Source organism: Oryzias latipes, chromosome 5 (assembly GCF_002234675.1).
Source record: "Oryzias latipes chromosome 5, ASM223467v1".
NCBI lineage: Eukaryota > Metazoa > Chordata > Actinopteri > Beloniformes > Adrianichthyidae > Oryzias > Oryzias latipes.
This window is the reverse complement of record NC_019863.2, coordinates 1709635-1732869: the sequence shown is the minus strand read 5'-3', so window position 1 is coordinate 1732869 and position 23235 is coordinate 1709635. Positions and strand designations below refer to the sequence as shown.

The 23235-nt window shown below is 43.1% G+C and overlaps 3 protein-coding genes across 3 annotated transcripts; 1 reads left to right on the top strand and 2 right to left on the bottom strand.

The window, feature by feature from the left end:
• Positions 1-1785: 1785 nt before the first annotated feature.
• Positions 1786-13266, bottom strand: nckipsd (NCK interacting protein with SH3 domain). The gene is made up of 13 exons (XM_004086144.4): positions 12787-13266; positions 11163-11275; positions 10875-11088; positions 9287-9362; positions 8635-9164; positions 7768-7938; positions 7477-7563; positions 7239-7377; positions 5790-5870; positions 3629-3757; positions 3422-3511; positions 3167-3339; positions 1786-3095 (listed from the first exon to the last, which is right to left on the bottom strand). The coding sequence occupies exons 1-13, from the start codon at positions 12955-12957 to the stop codon at positions 2877-2879; spliced, it is 2193 nt and encodes a 730-aa protein (XP_004086192.1). The 5' UTR covers positions 12958-13266; the 3' UTR covers positions 1786-2876.
• Positions 13267-13658: 392 nt separating this feature from the next.
• Positions 13659-16176, top strand: ndufaf3 (NADH:ubiquinone oxidoreductase complex assembly factor 3). Its single transcript, XM_020701468.1, has 5 exons — positions 13659-13761; positions 14913-15079; positions 15154-15220; positions 15644-15744; positions 15824-16176. Exons 2-5 carry the CDS (start codon positions 14954-14956, stop codon positions 15929-15931), a joined length of 402 nt encoding a protein of 133 aa, XP_020557127.1. The 5' UTR covers positions 13659-13761; positions 14913-14953; the 3' UTR covers positions 15932-16176.
• Positions 16177-16324: 148 nt separating this feature from the next.
• On the bottom strand, positions 16325-22487 carry LOC101161467 (rab GDP dissociation inhibitor beta). Its single transcript, XM_023954707.1, has 11 exons — positions 22328-22487; positions 21781-21888; positions 21285-21381; positions 21059-21193; positions 20729-20927; positions 20520-20651; positions 17753-17852; positions 17498-17669; positions 17251-17395; positions 17123-17177; positions 16325-17039 (listed from the first exon to the last, which is right to left on the bottom strand). The coding sequence occupies exons 1-11, from the start codon at positions 22367-22369 to the stop codon at positions 16896-16898; spliced, it is 1329 nt and encodes a 442-aa protein (XP_023810475.1). The 5' UTR covers positions 22370-22487; the 3' UTR covers positions 16325-16895.
• Positions 22488-23235: the final 748 nt, after the last annotated feature.

The window sequence follows — 23235 nt, the reverse complement described above, 5'->3', positions numbered from 1 at the left end:
AAACCAACCAAATGAACCAAATGAAAATGTTGCTTTAACACAATATAAAACAGAAGAATCAACTCTCAAGTTTTAATAATAAATATGTGCATAATACTACTTAGAAAATAATAAAAACATGAAACCTTTTTGTTTTTACAAACTCTAAAAAAGATAATCTAATCTAAAACAGTGTTAAATGAGCCCAGTAAGGTATGACAACAAACTTCAGGGTATGACTTTCAATTAGATACATTTGCTTCCTTGTTTCTTTAACCCTTGTGCTATCTTAGATGACCCCACCCTTGCATAGATGTGTTCTCCCTACCATGACAAAGGTGGATAAAGGTGGAAAGATTTCATGTAATCCATGGACACCAGTGAAGATCACAAATCATTGAAGAAAAAAGGTTCAGAGCACTGTCTAGTGGGTCTAGATGACCCCACTCCCAACGTTAACGTGCCTAGGATAGAACAAGGGTTACTCCCAAATCCCCCCTTTACCATTGAAAAGGATGTGGCTTTCAGGAACAAATATTCTGCTTTGCAGGTGGTATTCCATCTTCAGGTCACCACCAGCCTCCACCTTTGGCCTTTGTGCTATCCTAGGCACTTTACCATTGGGACTGGCTTTTTTCTGATTTCCTTTCAACAGTGGTGTCCTCCTTGGTCGTCTCCCATGAAGTCTTCAAGCTGCTTAGAGATGGTTTTATAGCCTTTACCTTTATGATGTTTGTCAATAATTTTGTTTCTAATGTCCTGGGACAATTCTCTCCTTGGCTTTCTGTTGTCCATCTTCAGTGTGGTTCACACCTTTTCACCAAACAGCAACGTGACTATTTGACTCCCTTTAAATAGGCAGACTGACTAATTATGGGTTTGAAAACAGCTGTGATGTGAATTAAAGGTCATACCCGAGGTCACACCCAGGTTCTTAGTCTTTTATGGAGGGACCATCATTTTTGTCCAGCCCTATTTCATTAGTTTGTTTTTTTACATAATTCTGTTAATCAACAACTCAAAAGTAATGGCTGATTTTGATTATTTCATTTTTAAATTTTGTAAATTCATTGTTACTTTTGAACATTAAGTCATTTCAGTGAGCATTGTGGACTTTCTTTCTTTAACTGAGGAGTACCAACAATTTTGTCCACTACTGTATCTTGTGGGGTCCAGATGACCCCACTCCCAACGTTAACGTGGCGTGGACAGACACTTTAAAAGATTTATATAAAATATTCTAATCATATTCTATTTTTGTCATTCACACGTAATATTTAGACCATCTCAACAAAATGTAGACGTTATAGTTAAAAAAATAATATAAACTATGTTTTTAAACCAAATTCATTTCGTGTAAACAGCAAGAAAATAATTCCTAATGAAATATTCATTGAACCTCAACTTCTCATAAAACTATTTAAATGTTGTTTTAAACTTTTACAGGAACAGGCAAGGAACAAAAAAAACATTCAGGCACACAAAATTAGAAATATTGCAAATAACCAGGAAGAACTAACCACAAACACAAAGCCCGCCTGGCCTGTTTGCTTGCATTTGTCTTTTTTTAGTATCCTCAGAATCATCCAACTTCATATGATCTGAATAAACCCCAGTTCTTAGTCATTCCCACCTAAATTCCCACCTCAAACACACAGCATTAAAAAGCGGTGACCATTTTTTACATTTATTTTAAAATGTAAAGATTGTATCCGTTTTTTTTTCCTTTTCCAGCAGTGCATGTTGCAGCGTACAACAGAAAGGGTTGTATGTTCACACTAATGTTCTGAATAAAGAGGAGACATGTTTCTCTGTTAAAATAGAGTTTTATTAGACTCAGTGTTACACAGGCGAAAAAAAACTGTCCTACATTACATTTAACCCTCTCTCACGCACACATACACATACGCGCACACACAAACATGGAGTCGTACTCTAGTATCTTTCATGTGACGTCATGCCAGGGTTGGAGTCAGAGAGGATCAGGCAAGAACATTACTGGATCAAAATGAGGAAAACAACAGGAACACGTTAAGTCCAACAGAAAGTGTCGCAAACAAAAACGACGTCTCGTGATTTTGTTCTGATCCTCAGCAGGAGGACTGAGTTCTAACTGAACAACGCTGCTTGATGCTAGAGCACAGAGAATACCTGCAGAACGCTTCACGTCAGCCGAAAACTCTGTTGTCATAAAGCCTTGATGCAGCACAGACGGCTTCAGGATCAATTCTGATGCTCCAGGAGCCTTAAGTTAGCAAAGAGTGAGCGCTTACAGCCGAACGTCAGAGAAGCAGCAGGCGGAGAAAGCTGCAGAAGCACAGCAGACTCAAACGCAGCAGCGATCAGCAGCTTCAGATTTGTTTGGCTCCTTGCCTCAGAACACGTAAACTTCGTCATGGTTTCTAACTAACCTGACTTTAAGATATGAATGAAAAAAGAGAAGACATTAAGAGTGCAGCATCCAGCTAAGAAAATAATACTCTCAGTAACACAGTAGTTTGGTCCCAATTCAAGGACTAACAAACAGGTTCTCAGTCAGCACTGAACTCATGGCACCTCCTCTCCTCACAGACCTGCTTCACCCAAACCTTCACACTTCCCCTGAAATCAGCCAGAAGGTGATGAACAATGAAATCCTACAGAACACATGCAGTTAGTCCATGGAAACTGGATATGGTTATTGCTGGGAATTCACTTTGACAGCACATCAGGTGTTTGGCTTAAACTCTTGTCGTTTCTCTACTCTTTTTTTGTGCAATTGCAATATTTTCTATTCTTGCAAGCTATTTCGAAACGTCTAATCCAGAGATGAAAGTGACGGCTTCCAGGGATGAACGCAGATCGCCCCCTGCTGTGAACGGAAGCAGACTGCAGTGCGTGAGCATGACGCTGATGTGTTAGGCCTCACAGATCTGAGGGAACTCCGTGAAGATCTGCTGTACGATTAGCTTATCCATCTGCCTTGCTGTGGCGCTCCCTTCCTCTTCTCCCTCCTCCTCCTCCTCGGTGAGGATCCTCTGCAGGGACGCCTGCAGGTCGCGGAGGCGGTGCTGGTGCTCCAAGTAGTCCGTCGAGCGAATGATGGCGTGCATGAGAGAGAGATACTCCATCCTCAGCTTCACAGAGAAATGAAAAGGACTTCAGGCTTTAGCAGATGCGCTGATGCTAACGTGCCGATGAGGCTAACCTTGTCTCCAGGTGACAGATCCGATATTTGTCGGACTGCGATGTCGATCATCACCATCATGTCAGTGCGGTAGAAGATGTTGGCGGTCTCTGGACTAGCAAAGACGTCCTGCAGAAACTTGAGGACGGCGTGCGGCGCTGGTGGAGTGTGTTTGAACATGCACACCGGGTCGTCTGCGGAGCGCAGAGCAAAGGTTCATGGGACAGAGAAAGAGGTGGAGCGTCTGAAAAACTGGAAAGAACCGTTTGGATTTACCGCCTCTGTTGAGGAGCAGCAAGACTTTCTCCGTCAGGACTCTGACATTTTTCTGGTACACCTCCTGCATCAGCACATTGCTGCTGGGGACTGAAAAAGGTGGCAGGCACACTTTTAGAAATTATTACTACAATGTATGTCGGTTAAAAAACAAGAAAGAAACCAAAGGAAAAATGTAAAAATGTGATCTGAGGAGTTTGTTCTGACCCGTGTGGTGCAGGTTAAAGGCCAGCAGGAGGTTCAGGAAGATGTCAGGTAACTGCTCAGTAGGATCAGAGGGAAGTCCGTCCTCCACGACGCCCAGAACAAACCGGATGAATTCTGCATTCAAGTGCTCTGGAAAAAAAAGAGGGGAGTCCAAGCAATTCTCTTGAAGCTTTTCTTTTTCTTTTAATTACAACTTCCAAACAGGTTAATAGATACACGTTTGGACATTAATTAAAGAAAAAACCACAGCGGTCACAGAAATAACTTAAAGGGCCTGCATGATGCTATTTCTAAGCCTTTTAGAGTTAACAATATCCATGTTTATGATAATACATTACCTTTGGCACACAACAGAACACATTTTTTACTGAGTTCTTTTCCTCTCCAGAAGTAACAGGACTCGAGCTCTGAGGCCCCGCCTTTCTCTCTGTGTGGGTGTTGCCCATTTTATGGCGTCAACCTATAGTCGGCCTCGGCGGCGTGTCTGCGTTTCTCCCACAAAATCAAACATCCAAACTTTTGTAAAGATGGATGTGCATACTGTGCACATAAAAGGTAAGAGTTTTTGCCGATTTTGCAGAGAAAGTGCACCACAAGCACCGCCTGGCAGTGCAGACTCTTCCTGGAAGGGGCGGGTCCTCACTTTGTGATGTCACAATGTGAGGACCCGCTTGTTTTCGTAGATTGGGAGAGGCTGGTGCTCAGAGAGCAGGTTCTAAGGGGAACGCTCAGAAAAGTGTGAATGGATCCAAATACCGCTTTGGGGTTGTTTTTCGTGAGGAATGAACATTAGAAAACACTTTAAAGTTCAAAACATTAGATTTTGTATAAACATAAACAATGGAGGTCTGAGAGTCATTGGGCCATTTCTTTTGAACTGTTCAACATATTCATTAGATGTAACAAAATAACAGGAAAAAAATGAAAGTACTTTGACCACAAGGACATTTTAAAGAAAGGTGTGTCCTCTAAGACAGCGGTCCCCGACCTTTATGAAGCCACTGACCGGTATGGCGTCACTCAAAGTTTTCACGGACCGGTCTTTCAAATGTGGCGGAAAACTATTGTAGCAACGATGAAGGAGAAACGGAGACGTAACGAGATAAACTCTGAGCTTTTATTTTGACACGCACAGGTGTCATCATCCTCTCCCCTTCCCACACTCATGGTGCAAACAAGAAGTAGTGTCTATTAAATGTAGATTTCTTTTTTTGGAAGTGGAAGGCTCCTCTTCTGTCTCCTGGCTTTCCCTTTGGCAAAGAAACTTTCCAAAGACGTTTGTTTTTACTCATTTTGCTAGCTCCTGGTTTTTATTTTAGCAGTAACCTATCATGTGACCGAGAGGAGACCCTGGGCCTGCGTCAAGAGTGACATAGACTGATGGAACAGAGAATCAGGCAATTTTTCAAAATAAAACATCTTTCAGATTCCAAAATAAATAAAACAGAAGTCATGTACAGTAAGTTATTTATTCTTTCTTTGCAGCCCGGTACCAAAGGACCCAAGGACCGGTACCGGTCTGCGGCCCGGGAATTGGGGGCCGCTGCTCTAAGAGCTTCACAGAAGTCTCAAGCAGGATAGTCACATCTGTCTGAGGAGCTGAAACACGCCAAACTCACACATTAATCCCTTGTGCTTTCTTGTGGGGTCCAGATGACCCCCCCCCCCCCCCCCCTTCCATTGACGTGTTCTCCCTACCATGACAAAGGTGGATAAAGGTGGAAAGATTTCCTGTAATCCATGGACACCAGTGAAGATCACAAATAATTGAAGAAAAAAGGTTCAGAGCACTGTCTAGTGGGTCTAGATGACCCCACTCCCAACATAAAAGAGCCTAGGAAAGCACGAGGGTAACTGAAATGACCTCTGAATGCTTTGACAACAGATCAGAAGAGAAACGGAGTGGGACTTTAATATTCATTTAAGGGAATCAGCGTTTATGTTAATTTTAATGATGATTCTTTTGAACAAAAGTCTGAAACAATTTCAGACATTTGCATTCTTTTTGGTTTTTTAAAAGATCGTTTACTGATATTTCCATAATAATAGACATTTCCCAGACTTTTGGTGTTTTTCAACTTCAACCAACAAATTCTTTTCCTCCATCAGCTCAGATGGTGTGATTTCACAGAGAAAGTTAGGGGATTGCTTTTTTCCGTACCGTAGTGACGATAGGGCACCTGCTCCCCCATGGAGAGGACCATCGTAAGGACCAAAGCAGAGTAGCACATCTTCTGGTGTTCTGGTGGAAAAAAACAGACATTTGCAATTGACTTTCAAAAACAAATACTGATACTTTTAAACTTATGATCAGTTCAAATTTAGACTGTGAAGGGAATTGCCTAAAACTGCAGATTGGTCACATCTTCAGGGTTAGGGGAGTCGCTCAGAAAACGTTCTTGAAAATTCCAGGAATCAAGGAATATATCATCTTGTGCTATCTTAGATGACCCCCCCCCTTCCATTGACGTGTCCCCCCTACCATGACAAAGGTGGATAAAGGTGGAAAGATTTCATGTAATCCATGGACACCAGTGAAGATCATTGAAGAAAAAAGGTTCAGAGCACTGAAAAGGCTTACAGAAACATTTAGGAGTTAAAGGTATTAAAGAGTCTGTGAATCAAAGTAGCTTCTGTTCATGTTCTCACGCCTGAACAATCCATCAGAACAGGACGGGTTATCTGTGCAGAGGCAGGATTTTCTTTAGTCATCCGGACTTCCTTTTGTGGTGAAGAGAAGTGTGGTGACTGAAACTGAATGGCTGTTAAGGATGGGAGGAATCCCAGAGACGCTCAAACCAAAAATGAATTCCCTACATTTAAACAGAGTGGGATTAGAGTCATCTGTGCCTCCAGTGGATGTTTCTGGAATTGACATCTCCAGCTACGTTTTTGTGTTTTTTGGCTCTAGAAAGACCAGGATGCAAACTAAAGACGCAGCAGGTACCCTTCCTCACCAAAACACTGTATGTCCATCTTCAACAACAGTTGTTGTGAGGCCAACTTCAAGTTAACACACTATAATGAAATTATTGTTAATTCAAGTAAAGGTGTTCTTTACAAAATATTTGTTACACTGAAAGAATCTGGACTATCAAACAAACATAGTCCAGATTAAATTGTAGTGTTTTTTTTTTATCAACAAGGAATCGATGAGCAGTAAAGGCTTATGGGAGTCTGACTATGTTAGGGTTTTACAGGCTTGGCTAGTGTTTTTTCTTTGCTTTAATAAATCAAATCCTGATCAAAAACTACATTTATGAGTCATAAAAAGTCAATTTGATCCTCTGCATAATTCGAGTTTGACAGATTCCACAGTTTCCTGTTAAAACTGCAAAATAAAAGCCAGACAAAGTGGGAAACAGACGTTGCTTAGAAACCGGAGAGGCACAAAGGGCTCTGAAATGATTTCAGATCACTGTTCTTTCATTATTATGTGTTAATTTTGTTCAGTTTCAGTTGTTTTCCAGATGATTAAACTTTTATTTGAACTAGGAAACTTCAATTTAAATTGCAGCATTTTGTCTTCCACCTGAATAGAATGCTTGGATTATTCTTTATCGAACTCTTCCTAAATGAATCCCGGTTTCCCCGTGGACGACGCTCTCACCCTGCGTGTCCGTCTGGAGGTCTCTGGCCAGCTCCATGGGCAGGATGGAGTTCAGGAGGGTGGAGATGAGAGCGGCATCCAGGCTGCACATGGCGCCGAACACTTTGAGCAGCAGCAGGCGCAGAGACACGCGGTGCTCCTGCACGCACAGCAGCGGCCATCTCAAACAACAACATCACGCTTCCTCTGCAGGACCACAGTGCATTGTGGGAGGTTCTTAGTAAATACTTTCTCTCACCATCTGGTAATAAGAAACCAGAGACAGCACGTTCTCACAGTGGTTGGCCTTGCACATCCTCTTACACACCTCTGGATCAGCGTCCGTCTGAGGAGGAAACGGCAGCAACTGCTCACAAACTCACTCTGCGGCCTCATCATCATCATCATCATCATCATCTGCTTTGCCTCCTGTCTGATATATTCAGCTTCTGATCTGATCTGTGGATCCATCTGATCTGATCCGTCCGGGTCACCAAACATCTGGAACTTTTTGCAAACACCTGCGTCAGAAGTGGGTCGTTGTTGTTACCAGAATCTTCAGCAGCTCCTCCAGGTAGCAGGCGATGAGGGCGTGGTCTTCGTGGAGCGCCCAGCTGCGCTGCTGGGAGTCGTCACGGCGACGGGCCAGGTCGTCAAAGATCACCTCCAGGCGCTGCTCGTCATGACACACCTGACCCCGAGGGAGCGCGCCACCCAGGTCCTGCAGAGGCAACACACACATACACATTGTTAGCGCACACGCACACCACATCGCACAACTACACACACCAGTGCACACAAACACACACCCACAAAAGATCATGGCCTACACCCCTGAATACACACACAAATGCACACACACACACAGATGAAAACAACACATTTACACCCACAAGTCCAGACACACATTCACACAAACACATTGTTAGCACACACTCAGGGGCATACAACACTTTTTTTCTACACACATGCACCCACACATGGACACAAAGAAACAAACACACACACTGTTCTTACACACAAACATGCATGCACACATTAATGCACACACTCACATCCACATAACACACATGTGCACACGCACAAAGATAAACACAAATTATTGATCATAAATGACAAACTTTTATCCTCACAATTTTTTCAGACAATCCAATTTCAGATAAATATTGAAAATAAATATTTCCTTCTTTCTACTGCTTTGAAAAAAAAGATTTAGCTTTTTTTAACCCATGTCTACATGAAATCAGAATTCCTATCACTATTTTGACAAATGTGCAGAAAAGCCGTGTAATGCAGCCGTGCACGGTGGTCTGTTCTGTTAACTCTTACGGTTTGTGCTGCGTCTTTGAATCAACAGAAGACAACGAGGTGTGACGCTGATCGTTACTCCACACTCTACCACAGAAGCGGCACTGACCTTGCTCTCCACCAATGAAACTAGAACTTGCTCCAGGGAGGAGGCCGCCTGAGGCAGAGCGGCCTGCAGATGGCCGACCACCACGCCCACGGCCACCCGCGACAGCTCGTAGCTCAGACCCGTGTTCTTGCGCACCAGCTCGATCAGCTCTGCTCCCATCGTTGCAGGAACTGGTTCTAGGGATGTGGGGCTGCCGGGTGGACTTTCAGCCATCGAAGGGGGGGCGACGGGCCATTCGGTTTCCGGCAGGCTCGCCACAGGCGGCTGGAGGGGAGTGGCGGCCTGGGGGGGCTGTGGCGCGGGGCTCTTCTTTGCAGGAGCCGGCAGAGGAGAGTTGCATGGCTGCACGTCTGCATGGGGCTTCACGCGGGATGGCACGGGAGGAGGGGGGGTGCTGGAAGCACTTGGCAGGCTGACATCGGAGGAGGTGCGAGATTGGGAGGAGCCACGCTCTGCAGAGGTAGCGCTGATGGTCAGGGAGGGGGCCGGGGACGGAGGAAGAGAGGAGGCTCTAGAGGGGACCTCTGGCTCTGCAGAGAGGGAGACGGCTCTGATTACAGCGAGCAGCAACCGGGGGGCCGCCTGACCAAGAATAGAGTTTGTGAGGCGCGGCGCTGCAGCGGGAAAGCCACGAGCTACAGCCGGGGCTCACCTGGACGACGCCCGTCTGCTCGCTTCTCCGGGGGGGGTGGAGTAATGGGAGCAGCGCGCCGAGGCTGAGGCGGCACCTGCAGGAGGCGACAGGAGGACATCCGGGTTCAGCTCCGATGATTTTACAGACAGGAAACGCTTCGATTTGCAAGAAACCAAAGAGCCAAAATGAGGCGTTCAGGTGCAGCTCCGCTCCGTTAGCACAGAGTTATTAATGGAACTTCCTGTTTACTGAAAAAACTTTATATTGTTGTTCTCATTTTTTTTCTTTTCTTTTTTTTTTGAGAGCTGAAGGCCTTTTGTGTTGGACAGGTTTTATTATCACAAAAAGAGGGTGTATATTTGTATAAACCCCTTCATGTTTTTAAAAAAAATTTTTTTTTTTTTTTTTACATTTTAGGTTTTAAAAATACATTTTTTCTTTTTTTTAACAGAGGGAGGAGAGAGGGTAAAAATGTGAAGGGGGGGTAGGAGAAAATGGGGAGGAAACTGGAGTCCCTGGAGAAAACCCACGCATGCACGGGGAGAACATGCTAACTCCACACAGAAAGGCCCCCCATTGGTGTTCTGGTTCAGCTCCCCCAGCCGGGACTTGAACCTCTTGCTGTGAGGCAAGAGCGCTAACCACTGCACCACCGTGCAGCCCTCGTTGTGCAGTGGTTATGTAGTAATACTGTACTATTAAAGAGCAGTATGCAGCTAATTTTTTTAATTACAAAGTAATTAGAACTTAACATCAACAGGGAAATTCTCTGTTCTGCAAAATCCAACATAAAGTTAAACATTCAACATTAAAATTCTTGTTTTTTTTTTACTTTTCAGTAACTTGCAGCCTCTTTCCTTAAGGGGTTAGCTTTTAAAATAAAGTCCCTACTCTCTGTGGATGGGTGCTTGCTATGGGTTTGGAGAACCAAAGGCTGTGTTTGCTGTGCTGGCTCCTAAACTCTGGAATGAACTGCCGTCGGCTTTAGAGAGGCTTCCCTGTTCCTCCACTGCTCTGCCTTCGTTTCTGACCTTTAGACTGTTTCTATCCTTGGATTCTTTTTTTTATTTGTATTTAAAGCACTTTGGGCCTCCTTGGATGGTGGTGGAAGGTGCTCTAGAAATGAAAAAATGGAATGAAATGAAAATCAAAATCAGTTTGAATTTAGTTTTTTGTTGAGTTTTCTTCTAAAAAGGAAGGGAAAAAATGGCAGCAATTCAGAGAATCCGTCCTGATGAAATCGATCCAAAAGTACTTAATAAATCCAGAAAGGGAATAGAAACAATCTATGTGTGTTCTAGATAGCAGAACACACACAAATGGGACAATACGTCATGAAAAATCTGAACAAACCTTCACAAAGTTAAAAGGGTCAAATCTCTGCTAAAGATTTACATTTTTCTTAAAAGAAAAAGAACAAAACTTGAAAAAAAATTTTTAAAAATGTATCTTTTAATTTAAAATCTATTGTTCAGTATTTTGGGAACAGTTATCGTTTCTCCTGACTCAACTTCAGTGTTGGTTAAAGTAGGGTTTTCTTTCCATAACCCCCCCACAGGTGGGGCAGCAGAACTGCAGGTGGGTGGGGGCCGGACGAGGACGTTACCTGGTAGAAGCCCTGCTCTCCCTGCATGCTGTCCATGCTGCCCGAGAACGGCATGCTGCCCTGCCGCCCGTACTCCCGTTTCAGGCCGTTGGGAGGAGGAGGCGGGGTCTGGCTGAGCGAAATCTCGCTGTTGGACGACGGCAGACCCGGTTTGTGGCCCGCGGAGGAGGGGGTTCTGCGGGCCAGAGTCTCCTTCCTGTGATGGATCAACTTCCTGCGACACAGAGGAAAACCCAACGTTTGTGCGGAGGTCGACGGCCCCACGTGACGTCCGTGCCTTCAACTCACTGCAGAACGTCCCGCTGCTCCAGATTGTATTTGCCGCCGTTTTTCAAGGCCACGTTGTGGATTCCCTCAATGGCTCTGTCGATGGACAGCAGCACCTCATCCTGCTCGGGAGCCTGAGACGGAGAAGAAGAGGGAGCAGATGAAGGAGCTGAATTATCAGGACATCATTTAAGGGCTTGAACGCCTTCTGGCCAAAAGAAATGAGAACAGCATTGCAACCGTCATTCAAACCCTTGGGCTGTCCTGTGGGGTCCAGATGACCCCACTCTCAATGTTAACGTGGGGGGTTAAAGCTCTGTGATGGTGGCAGAGGAGAGCATTCCTCTTCTGCCAGTGTGAGCAGGCCCGTCTTCCACAAACGGGCTGGGACCGGTTCACCCAACGCCTGCATCCAGACACAGGAGGAGTGACTCAGAGGAGACAGACGGCTGATTCTGAAATGCTGTTGGCAAAGATCCCAGATCCATCGGTGAGCTGTTGTCTGGCCCCAAAACCTCTGGACGTTTCCTGACGTCGTTGATTATAATCAAGCAATCATAGGAAGATAAACAAAATACAAAGATAAAGAAAAAAAACTAACTCTGTTAAGACATTTAGGCGTAAATTTGAAGAAATATATTTTTGTTGCAGTAAAAACTGGATTTTAAATGCAACCTTTAATTAATATTTATAAATAGGAAAAATAAAACAATAAAAGAAGTTTCATTTAAGGTTTGACATCAGATTTATCTGAATATTTTTGATGTCATGTCCAGAAACGTCATTTTTACTATTTAACAGTTTTTTTTATTTTGCGGAAATTCTACATTTACTACAGTAAATGGTCCAATTCACAACCTTGTTTTACTTTATTCTATTTGGTCTTAAAATCATTTAACACGACATAGGAACATATGCAAAATATGACGGCTACAAGAAACTGTCATTCTATGTTTGTCTTTGCATTTTTAGTAAGACCATGAAAACCTCCAGACTGATGATTTTCTCTCTGGGTTCTCTCTTCTTGAGCTTTTTGCTTCTTCTTCTTCTTTTGGTTTTTGTAATTTCTCTTTTACTTGTGTTTGTGTGTGTGTGTGTGTGTGTGTGTGTGTGTGTGTGTGTGTGTGTGTGTGTGTGTGTGTGTGTGTGTGTGCGCGCGTGTGTGTGTGTGTGTGTGTGTGTGTGTGTGTGGGTGTGTGGGTGTTTCTGTACAGCACCATGAGCTGTTTTCTTTACATGAAAGGTGCTTTAGAAATAAAATTAGTTTGAATTGATTTGATTGCTGATGTGCTGCACAGCATTTGTAGGGCTTTCTTGACCGATTGTCAATAGCCGATTGTTAATAACGTTTTTGGGAGGAAACTGTAAATGGTGTTTATTTTTATTACTCAAAAATATGTATTTTTTGTTGCATTGTATTGTGTAGAATGAAGTACATAAGTGAATGGCAGCGTGTCACCTGCGCAGTGGCAAAAATAACCAAACTTCCCAGAATTCCTTGTTTTGCGGCGCGTTTTTTCCAGCCGGCTCGGACACGGCCTGCTGCATCTCCGGGTCCGCCTTCACCCCCCCCGTACTGGCGGTCAAACCCCACCGCCTCGTCGGTGTCCTCACCGGCACCGCGGGGTCTGTGGCGTACACGTACCTGTATTTTTTCGATGTACGAAGAGGGGATGTATCCGGTCTCCCCCGAGCTGCAGCGGGATCCCAGCCACCAGTGTTTGTTGCTCCTTTCCAGGATGAGAAAGCTCTCTCCGGCCGCGAAGTACAGCGAGTTGGGCTCCGTGGATCGGAAGGGATACAGAGAGCGGTACATGATTCCCTACAGCTCCGTCAACGAGCGGCAGAAAAGCTGTGCGGGAGAAAAACTGAGCCCTAGCGGAAACGTTTGCTGTGCTGTTGGCGGTTTAAAGGGACTAAAAAGGCATGTCTGCAGAGGCTCGCTGAAGTCTATTTACAACGGTGGGGTCACCTGACCGATTAATACCAATACACGCCACCAGAGGGCGCTGTGCTCGAAACGCCCACCAGGCACGCTAATCAAAATCAGAGCGACTCTCCAAAATATTCCAGATATACTTTTGCAAAAGAGTCTAATTTCTGGTATTAGGGGCGATTTAATTATCCATATTATCTTTGCACTTTCATTTTTTTCATTATCTACAGTTTAAAATGTTTATAATTAACCTCAAGATTGAAAATTGTCCAAAGATTGAGGACAACATTGAACACCCCTTTTCTCAGACTAATAACATTAATGGATTTTTGTGATTCACAAAATAACCTCAAATTGATTCCCCGTCAGACTGGTTAAAACTCGTCACATGAATTAATTTAACTGTTTTATTTTATGAATTTGTTTTTAGTGAAAAAGTGAGAAGAGTTTGATTGTGCGGTTCTCGACACCGACGCTGGTGTCACACTGAAATCCTTCCCCCGTGTGTGTCGCCGGTTACTCCATCAGACATGACACCGACGGTGGTGTCACACTGAAATCCTTCCCCCGTGTGTGTCGCCGGCTCCTCTCAGACATGGCCGCAGCAGTTTGCAGCAGGTTTCTGCTGCAGAAGTCTTCTCAGGGCCTCCTGTTGTCCTTCAGGGCAGCACCTGCTTTCTCCAGGTACTACGGGGGTTTCTGACTAATCTTAATAATATAAATATAAAGCTTTAGAGATAAATAACTCTGACTGTGAGATTCTGATCACGTGAGAACATTTGGCAATGACATTTAAACTTGTGTTGTGATGAAACAAGATGAAGGGTATGGATGGGATAGTGATTGCTTAATTTCGGCTTTTCTTTCAATTTGCTCATTTTTTTTAAATTAATTTAGTAAGCAGTCTCGTGAGCATTACAAATAAACAGAAAAGCTTCATAATCAACCTTTTTTTTTTAGTTATGAGAACTTAAGCGCCCATTATGCTGTTAAATTTGAGAATTGGTTTAGAATAAGTTGTCATTGTGACAATTTTAACATTTGTGAACCTTTTTCATATGTTCAGTCCATCTCAAACAGATTTTGCTGATTTATTTTAGTACTTTTCTTTCAAATTAATGTCTTGGTTCCCCTTGATGTTTTTTTTTTTTTTTTTTTAAAGAATATATAAAATCTAGTTGGTGTGTTTTCTTTTAAAGACCCACTTCGATAACAATTATGTTTTTCTTGTCTTTAACATGTTTTTGTGGTATAGGACATATTTTAAGAAATTAAAAAAGTATTTTACTGAGCGTTTCTTACTATAAATTGTTGTGAATCAGGAGCAAAAGAAAGTGTCGTTTCCCAAAGATCATATTTGTGGTCTAGATGCTGCGATTGGTTCGACACGAGCTTCCTGCTCTGCTCCATTCTGATGCAGACAAATAGATCCACGAACGTCTTTGTTTTCCTCATCTGAGTTGGATCCAAACTGAACGACTGGACAGCTCCGATGTTGGTGGTTATTTCTGTTGCATTAGTGATGTTAGGTTAGGGTTGTGCGGGGCTGTAAGCTAGTGGAAGGGTGGACACAGAGAGCTCTCAGCAAGAGGTAGAGGCTTAGGTAAAACTAGGAATTGCATTCTTTTGCTGCCTTCAAATTGTATTTGTTTTCATCTTCTTCAGCTTAGTTATCTTGAAACAAATCAAACGTTTTAGCAACTTTAGCGACAGTTTAATTCCTTTAAAACATCTGAAGTGCTTAATAAACCCCAAAGCATCTCCAGCCAATAGTTTTGTTTTTAATTCAGTCGTTTCTTGGTGCAGCCCATTGTTGTCTCGTGCGTATCGGTTAGAGCCTGGAGATGATGAGTTTTACCAGCGAACCACGGTGTCCATGATGAGGAAGGAAGCAGACAATGGGATCCTGATCCACAGCTACAGCCCAGCGGGCTTCAACGTGGATGGAAACCGCGTGTTCGGACCCTGCGCCCTCCTGCCTCCCGCTATCCTGCAGTGGAATGTCAGACCCAAACCCACAGCAAATCCAGACTCTGCATGTCGGCGAGAGATAATTGTTGGCTCTTCTTTCTGCAGGTTGGCAGTCACAAAGACATCACAGAAGACAGTATTTCCCTCTTCCACATGCTCGAGCCTCCAATAGGTACAAATGAAAAACGCTGGGATGAAATGGTGATGTGAAGGAGTTGTGCTGTTAGAAAAGCTTCAAACTAACCAGGGCTTCAACATCATTTCCTCCACACATGAACTGTTTGATGGTCAAATTATTCTTTAACCTAATTTCATTTTGACAAAGAAGGCTTTGTAGAATCCCAAAACGACCCAAAACAGCTTCGTATTAAGATGGAATGAAATGCATTAGGTTTACAGTAAGGAAAAGCAGAACTAAAGTTGCTGAAGTAGAGCATGATTACAATTCTGACGCCACAAAACCCATTTATTCACCCTCATTCTAAAATGCACTTTCAAAGTCCTCCACCCCAGCTGGAGGAGACGTGACCCTGCATGAGGACACACCCACTACCATGAAACTCAGATAAATGAGGCTCTTTTCCCGTTCATCCAGAGATCCTCGTGCTGGGGACGGGCTCCAAGCTCCAGAGAATCGACCCGTCTGTCCTGGCTCTTCTGAAGCGTAAAGGCATCGCGGTGGAGGTGCAGGACACGGTAACAAACACACGACGGAAAGATTTGACCCCAAACAAATGGAGCAAAGGAAACATCTTCAATTGGACTCTCTTTGCAGCCGAACGCTTGTGCGACCTTCAACTTCCTGACCAGTGAGAGGAGGCTGGTGGCCGCTGGTCTGATTCCTCCTTCTCCCAGCACGGCTCTGGAGGTCCCTCCATCCTGAGAGTGGGATGTTTTCAGCTGAGAGTCAGGGAAACGAAAACTTTCCTTTGACATATAAATAGCTCTTTGTGTGGCAAAAGCACCATATTTTCAGTAAATTCCTGTAGTGGCAATTTTCTTTCTTGTTTTGACTTGATCTAAGATGTTTGTATGGATGTCAAATGTGTAAATAGGGTCTATAGAGGATGTGTGCAGGTGAAGTGCTGGTGACTGTCCTGGATCTGAATAAATCCTCTTTACCCCGTGTGTTTGTCGGTTCCCATATGACATCGTTCAGAGGCTTTGTCCTTCTCACACATAAGCCTCGCAGAGAGGAGAATCCCCAAATCCTCTACACATCGCAGCCCTTCACCTCTAATCATCTTCCTCGTGTCCAGAGCCCGTTGGGATGTTGCATGAAAGTGCATGAAGCCCTCAGCTCACTTTCACCAGCAGATTCTGAAGAAAGCTTAAAGCAAAGAATGACCATGGCCTCCTTCAGGAGAATGTGCCAGAATATTGAAATAAATATTCTGCATTTTCCTAATTTCCATCCAAATCTAAAGGAAGGTCTAAGAAGAGACAGCAACACCTTTTATCTGATCGAAATCTTCACAAAAGTTTCATTCCAAAATTTGTTTTTTTTACAAAAAATAGATGAATGAAAACACATTTTTCTATTTGTGTCGGTTTCATCAAATGTTTTATTGCTCAGAGAAATGTGAGGAAAAAGCCCAGATATCTCAGTCTTTCACTAGAGAATGATCAACACAAAAACTACACAATAAAAGATTTGCTGACGTCCCATCAGGAGGTTTCACAACCGGACTTTACGGATTACATATATTCATTTTCTCCTGACAGTTGTCAACGTTGCCTTTAGAAGACTTTCAAAAAGATCAGGATTAAAATGAAACCTAATAAAAAGGATTTTTGAACAACACAAACAGCTTACTACATGCTTCATCTTCTGATTGACGTGTTCCTCAGTCGTCATCAGAGTTATGGGACTGATGTCGAGACTTCAGGAAGCAGAGCTGAGCCCCGGTGAGCCGATGATACAAGTCCTTGATGTCCTTGCACTCTGTCTCAAAATGGTTGGCTCCGTCGTATGAGCGGGAAACAAAAATCTGATGGAGAAAGTGAAGTCAAACACGACGACAGGCATGGAAGCTGCTGAATTTCTGTCACATTTTCTGTTCTGATGAAGTACCTGGCTCTTTCTGCCATCCTCGTTTGGAACCAGCAGGTTATTGACGGTTACAAATCTAGGATTCAAAGGGTTAAGGTGAGATTTTGTTGTGGAAATGACATAAAAGCAAAATAACAGATTTGACACACTTTTGCAGGATAGGCTCCAGCAGCTCCAGGCCCGGCTGCACCTCTTTCTCCGGGGTGATGGTCTCAGCAGTGGTGCTCACGGTGGCAATGTACAGTCCATCCGAGGCCACACTGTGGCTGTAGGACACTACTGATATGTAAATGTCTGCATGGACACAAAGAGGAGATCAGACTACCATGCAGACAGAAGGAGCGGCATCCGATTGTTGTCAGAAGAACCGCAGCTTGATGACTCTCATCCTCTGACCTGACTTCCTGTTGAACTGACTTTGAGGAAGGATGATTTGACAGGAGCTGGCATCATGGGTGTTTTTGACGGGATGGTTCAGCAAACATATGACTCTAATGACGCGTCCAATCTTCCTGACTCTGTTGGGGACATAGCTGGGATCACAGATGAGCTGTTTACAGTGGAACTCCTGATCAAGGAGGAGAAAGGACACAACTGGTGAGCACACAGAGACTAGAAAAACCAGAAGAAGAACCTCTTTTGAGACTTCACCTTCCCCTCTGACTTGACAGCTTTGACTTTGCCGTTCTCCATCACGATCTCATCTATGGTCCTGTTCATCAGGAAGGCTCCTCCATACTCTGCACTAAGCCTGAAACACAAAGAAGCAGGCGGCTTACAGAGGAGGCATCGTCTGAGCTACATCTAAAGCAGGGCTGGGCAATGCCGGTCCTTCCGGGTTTTTGGTGTTTCCTTGCTTCAACACAACCGTGACAAACATGACTGTGTCATCAGCAGACCTTGGTGATGTGGGGAGGATGATTGTTAATTAAAATCAGGTGCGCTGAAACAGGGAAATATCTTAAAGCTGCTGGACTTTGGCCCTTGGGGACCAGAATTGCTCACCTCTGATCTAAAGGGACATTAAAACCTTTAAGAAAACCTAAAACAAGGAACGGGATGAAAGGTTACCAAAACACGCGTTAAAAAGACAGAACAGGACAACCTTAGAAACAATAAAACAAGAGTAAAATCTTGACAGCATATGTGGTCAAAAGTTTGGATGTTTCTGTTTTTTTCATTTTTAAAATGTTTTGTTCATGTCAATTCTTTTGTTTTAATTACTGTAAACAGATTAAAAATGTTGGAGCCTTTATAACCAGTGGTATCATATTTGATCACACATTCCTAAGACCCCGATCTCATTAGAGGATCCAAACTTTCCTTTAAAAAAGCCTCGTATGTAACTTGTTCCATGTTTTCTGCCCTGCAGTTCATCATCATTCCACTAGGGGCAGTAGTAGGGCTTTGTGTCCTACTAACTTCAAAATGGCTACTGCCATTAAATCTCAAAATCACTTTTAAATAATAAAAAATTATGATGGATTAGATTTATCTGCACTTTCCCAGACGCTCTAAGCGCTTCATTCACTCCTCATGTATACTTGGTGACGGTAGAGGCGGCGATGCCAGTTCATGCCTATGGTTCCTCTGAGCATCGCCGGGGCATTCATACGCATTCACTTTTGGCGGGAAAAGTTTGGCTAACTGTCAGAACGTTATGGTTAGAATAACTCATCTATTGTTATTCTTTTTTTAATTACTGCTTTGAAAGAGCACAACATGTGTTGTTAATTATTAATTATCCAGTGACATCATGTTAGAAGTTCGTAGATCACATTTGAGACAGCCGGTAAAGAAGCTGCCTTTTTTCTGTAGTTTGAACTAACATAGTTGCAGTGGCGGAGCTAGAACATATTTAATGGAGGGGGGTTTTAGAACGGTGACACGAGAAACGCAGATTGGAAGGCCATTACAAGTCAAACGATAAAAAAAATTCATTCATTATAGGGGGGGGGGGGGGGGGGGGGGGCTCAAGATTCCATTTAAAAGTAGGGCTGAGTGCTGCAATGCTTAAAGAAGCTAGTTTCTATGATTTCTTAATCTTTGTCAATAATGATACTAGTATTGACACAAAAACTGGAGTCAGGTGGGGGTGCTAAGCGTTTTTTGGGGTATGGGGTGGGCAGCTGCCCCCTACCCTTCTCCCGTAGCTCTTCCCCCTGGAGTGTTGTGAATAAAAACTTACCAAATCACCCAACGGATCGAAATTAATGAGCTATATCGCGCACGGAAAAAAAAAATTGTTGGAAATTTCTTTGTGGATTTCTTCTACAGGTTTGAGAATCAACTTAATCAACCAAAAATGAGAATTTTCTGTCAATTATCTGAGGTAGTGGGGTTTAAAGAGTTCATTGTTTTTCCTTTTTGTGATTCAGCTTTATTTTTCAGGTCATATTTTTGTTGTGGTTTGGTTCCAGCTCATCAGAATGTGAATGTTGACATTTCTGCTGAAGCTACAACAGGAAAGCCTCTGCAGGTGCTGTTAGCGATGTTGTTACACTGAACAAGAAGTGAAAGTGAAATGATTCTCATAAATCACAAATGAGGAAATCTGTGTCTTCTGGTTGAATAACGTTATGTAACCCATACAAAGTTAGGCTGAAAACATTCCTCTTTGGACAGGCTTATTGCCAGACTAGCTAGAATTAGAGAATATTTAACTTACTGTTAACATGTTTAAATTAAATTTAACAATAACAATAAAGTTGTTAGTTGGCTGCTAGAAGTTTGAAGCTGGAGAACGTATGGTGCACTGGGGTTCCTTCTTCTAGTCTCGTCTACTTCTACTCTCGTTCTCTTCTCTATTCCTGATCATTCATTTATGTATCATTCAGTTCTCCATGCCTCTGTTTTATGCAGTGCGATTCCCTCTCCCCTCCGGGAGAGTGGGAGTGATTCCTGATTCCAGTTGACTCATCCGTGCTCCTGACCGTGTATATCGTCTCTGCTCCTAAATTTGGTTGTGGACCCTCCCTCTCGCTCGTCTCGCACCCCCAGCCGTCCCCCAACTCTATCTGGATGAAGCTCATCTGCTGGACTTTAAACATGTAGTTGTAGAGTAAGATAAGTTAATTATTCTCTAAGAGTTCTGGTTCATCGCCTGTCCATCCTGGGGGAGGATCCCTCCTTCATGTGGACACCCCTGAGGTTTCCGTCTTTTTTAGGAGTTTTTCATTACAGAGAAGGAGGATCTAAGGGCAGGGATGCCTAGTTTAGTTTAGTCTGTTTAGTTTAGTTTAATGTTTTTCTATTAAATTATATGTATTCATGATTCATATGATTTTATGTTTACTTTACAATCACTGGTCCGAAACCCATCGAGACGACTGTTGTTGTGATTTTGGGCAATACAAATAAAATTGAATTGAATTGAATTAACAACCTTTAAGTGATATAAAACTTCAGGGAGAGTTACCTGGCAAATCCTTGTGGTAGTTCCCCCTGCCCGTACAGAGGGTACAGGTAGGGGCTGAAGTTGTGGCGGGACAAAGACTCACAGTACAGCTTGATCCGGTTGATGGTGTCCAAACATGGTTGGTCTAGATAACTGAGGGGAAAGCAGGAGTGGGAAATATATTAGTTTACCTGACGTTACCTCTGCTTTTTCTTAGTTTTGTGACTGACCTCTCATTGCAATGTAAGGCAATAGCGTGACCTGTGAAATCTATGACGTCCTGTCCCAGGTCAAAGCGGGAGAACAGCTCCCGGGTGGTTGTTTTTTCAGGATCCACATCCTGGTGGGTGCGAGGGTTTCGCGATTCAAAATTCAGGACAAAGTTGAGGAGCTTCCTGAACCTCCGCTTGTCAAACATGCCCATTAGATCTTTAAAAAAAGAAAAAAAATTAAAGAAAAAAAACATATATATATATATATATATATATATATATATATATATATATATATATATATATATATATATATATATATATATATAAGTGAAATGGTTGGGTCACCTGAAGTTTGGGCATCCTCCTCTGTGGCAGGGACTTTGTGCAGTTTGCCTGCCTTGTATACATAACTGCCTTCAACAACCTTGAAGTCCATATAACGAGTTACCTCCGTGTGCAGCAAGATTTTCACCAGTTCACCTGAATCGAAAGCACAGGAGGGAATATCACAATATTAATTAAATGAATTCTTCAAGTCACTAATGATGGTTTTTTACAGAAAAACTTTTACCGGTTGCAAGAAAAAACTTGGGGATGAGGTCAACGTTCCACTCTTTCCCACGGCCCATCGATTTTGGAGGACCGTGCACCTTGAACCTCCTGTACAGCTGTGAGGAATAATAATAATAATGGAATAGATTTATCTATTCCTTTCCAGACGCTCAGAGCGCTTACAATGTGTCCATTATTCATTCACTCCTCATGTATACTTGGTGATGGTAGAGGTGAGGATGCCAGTTCACGCCTACGGTCCCTCTGACCATCCCCGGGAAATTCATGCACATTCACACACCAGTGAAGCCACACTGAAGGCAGGGTGAAGTGTCTTGCCCAAGGACACAACGATCATCAAAGGGTCGAACATCCGACCCTTTGATGATTGGACGACCTGCTCAACCTCTTTAGCCACTGCCTCCCAAATATCGATATTGGAAGGTCAACATATCGATAAAAGGGCATACAGTTTTAGACATCCATGTTTGATCATTTACAATTATGGTACTCACCTCCTCAAGGGGAGAAATGGATGCACTCTCTCCGCCGTAGTAAGGATTCTTGTCGATGTGGAGAACCTTTTTCCCACTCAAGGACATTAAGCCAGAGAGGACACATTCCTGAAACAGCAAGAGAAGTGAATCAAATGCTGCTGGAATCAGCAGCCGTCTGTTTAAACTGGCAGATCTGGACTAAAGCAATGATGTCATGTTAGTAAATCCCTCTTGACAGCCAGCAGGAGCTCAGTGATGAGCATTTTAACAGCAGCAAACTTGAGAAAACTACAAACTTCAAGCTGTTTCATTTGAAACTGCCAATGTGTTTTGACAAAACATCAAACTAATGCCTGTTCTGGAATATAAATATAAAACAACAATTTTCTGGAATATAAACGTAAAAGAAAGATAATCTTTGTGCACACGACTTACAAAAAGATATTGTATAAATCTCCTGGTCATCTTCCTTTTGCATCGTTTTTGGTTAAATTTCTAAACATGTTCTCATTCATATTATATGAAGAACACACAAAAATAAATTTCCCTCTTTATAAAATCTCACCTTGAGTCCAGTTCCCAGGACTATAATATCATACTCCTGCATCCTGATGGTGTCTGCACTTCCTCCTCACTGCGTCCTCTGGTTTCTGTCTGTCGCCGGACTAATGTGTGTGTGTGTGTCTGTGTGTGTGTGTTCATGGAGATGTCGGCGTGATGATCATGGACAGTAATGACTTTATGTTCCTCTTTGCAATAATCCTCTTATAGGACCGGTATGTCTACCATTGCTTGTGTGTGTGTGTCTGTTAGTGTGCATGTCTGTGAGGAAAACCAATACCATTGTTATTTATGGATTAGCTATTGAATGAATGCGAAATTATCCCATCATTTAGTTTTGGGAAGAGTTCGGTCAGGGCTCTGCAACCTTTAACACTGTAAAAGCCACTTGGTCCAGTTTCTTACTGACCAAGAGCCATGGAGAACTGGGAAGTCCCACTTTGCAGTTAAAAAAAGCAACAAAAACTATTGATTAACTCGATTTATGCTTTTGTGGCCATTAAGTCAGTCTTTTATAAATGTAGTGTTTAAATATTCACAATACCAGCATTATTAAAGTGTTATGTATCTTAATATGTAACCATTTTAATTTTCTTTTGACATTAGGACAAACAAGTTCCTCTCAAAATAAAACACATCCTGTGTCAAATAGCCTCTAGATGGCTCTGGATCCAGAGAGGGGAGAACTGGACTCAAACCGGGGCTTCATCAACCCTGGTTGTGTCACTCAATCAGGGTGCTTGAAGACCCGAAATACCTTATTGCACCGACAATGCTGCAAGCTGCACCAGTTTGGTGTATTCTAACCAACCTTCAGCAGCAGGAAAGTCAAACATGGTGTTTTCTATTGTTATAACCATTGTGCTATCTTGAGGGGTCCAGATGACCCCACCCTTGCATTGACGTGTTCCC

Bases quoted from the DNA above. Each gene is read 5' to 3' on its own strand.
- nckipsd (XM_004086144.4), bottom strand. From the start codon at position 12,957: ATGTACCGCTCTCTGTATCCCTTCCGATCCACGGAGCCCAACTCGCTG. The intron at 9,363-10,874 runs GTAACGTCCTCG...CGCCTCCTGCAG, and splicing joins GAGAGCAGGGCTTCTACCAG to GTGCCGCCTCAGCCTCGGCG. The intron at 3,758-5,789 runs GTACGGAAAAAA...TTTTTTTTCCAG, and splicing joins GGTGCCCTATCGTCACTACG to AGCACTTGAATGCAGAATTC.
- LOC101161467 (XM_023954707.1), bottom strand. From the start codon at position 22,369: ATGCAGGAGTATGATATTATAGTCCTGGGAACTGGACTCAAG. The intron at 17,853-20,519 runs GTAACTCTCCCT...TTTGTGTTTCAG, and splicing joins CTACCACAAGGATTTGCCAG to GCTTAGTGCAGAGTATGGAG. The intron at 17,040-17,122 runs GTACTTCATCAG...TTTCTCCATCAG, and splicing joins AGGATGGCAGAAAGAGCCAG to ATTTTTGTTTCCCGCTCATA.
- ndufaf3 (XM_020701468.1), top strand. From the start codon at position 14,954: ATGATGAGGAAGGAAGCAGACAATGGGATCCTGATCCACAGCTACAGC. The intron at 15,080-15,153 runs GTCAGACCCAAA...TTCTTTCTGCAG, and splicing joins CCGCTATCCTGCAGTGGAAT to GTTGGCAGTCACAAAGACAT. The intron at 15,221-15,643 runs GTACAAATGAAA...CCGTTCATCCAG, and splicing joins CATGCTCGAGCCTCCAATAG to AGATCCTCGTGCTGGGGACG.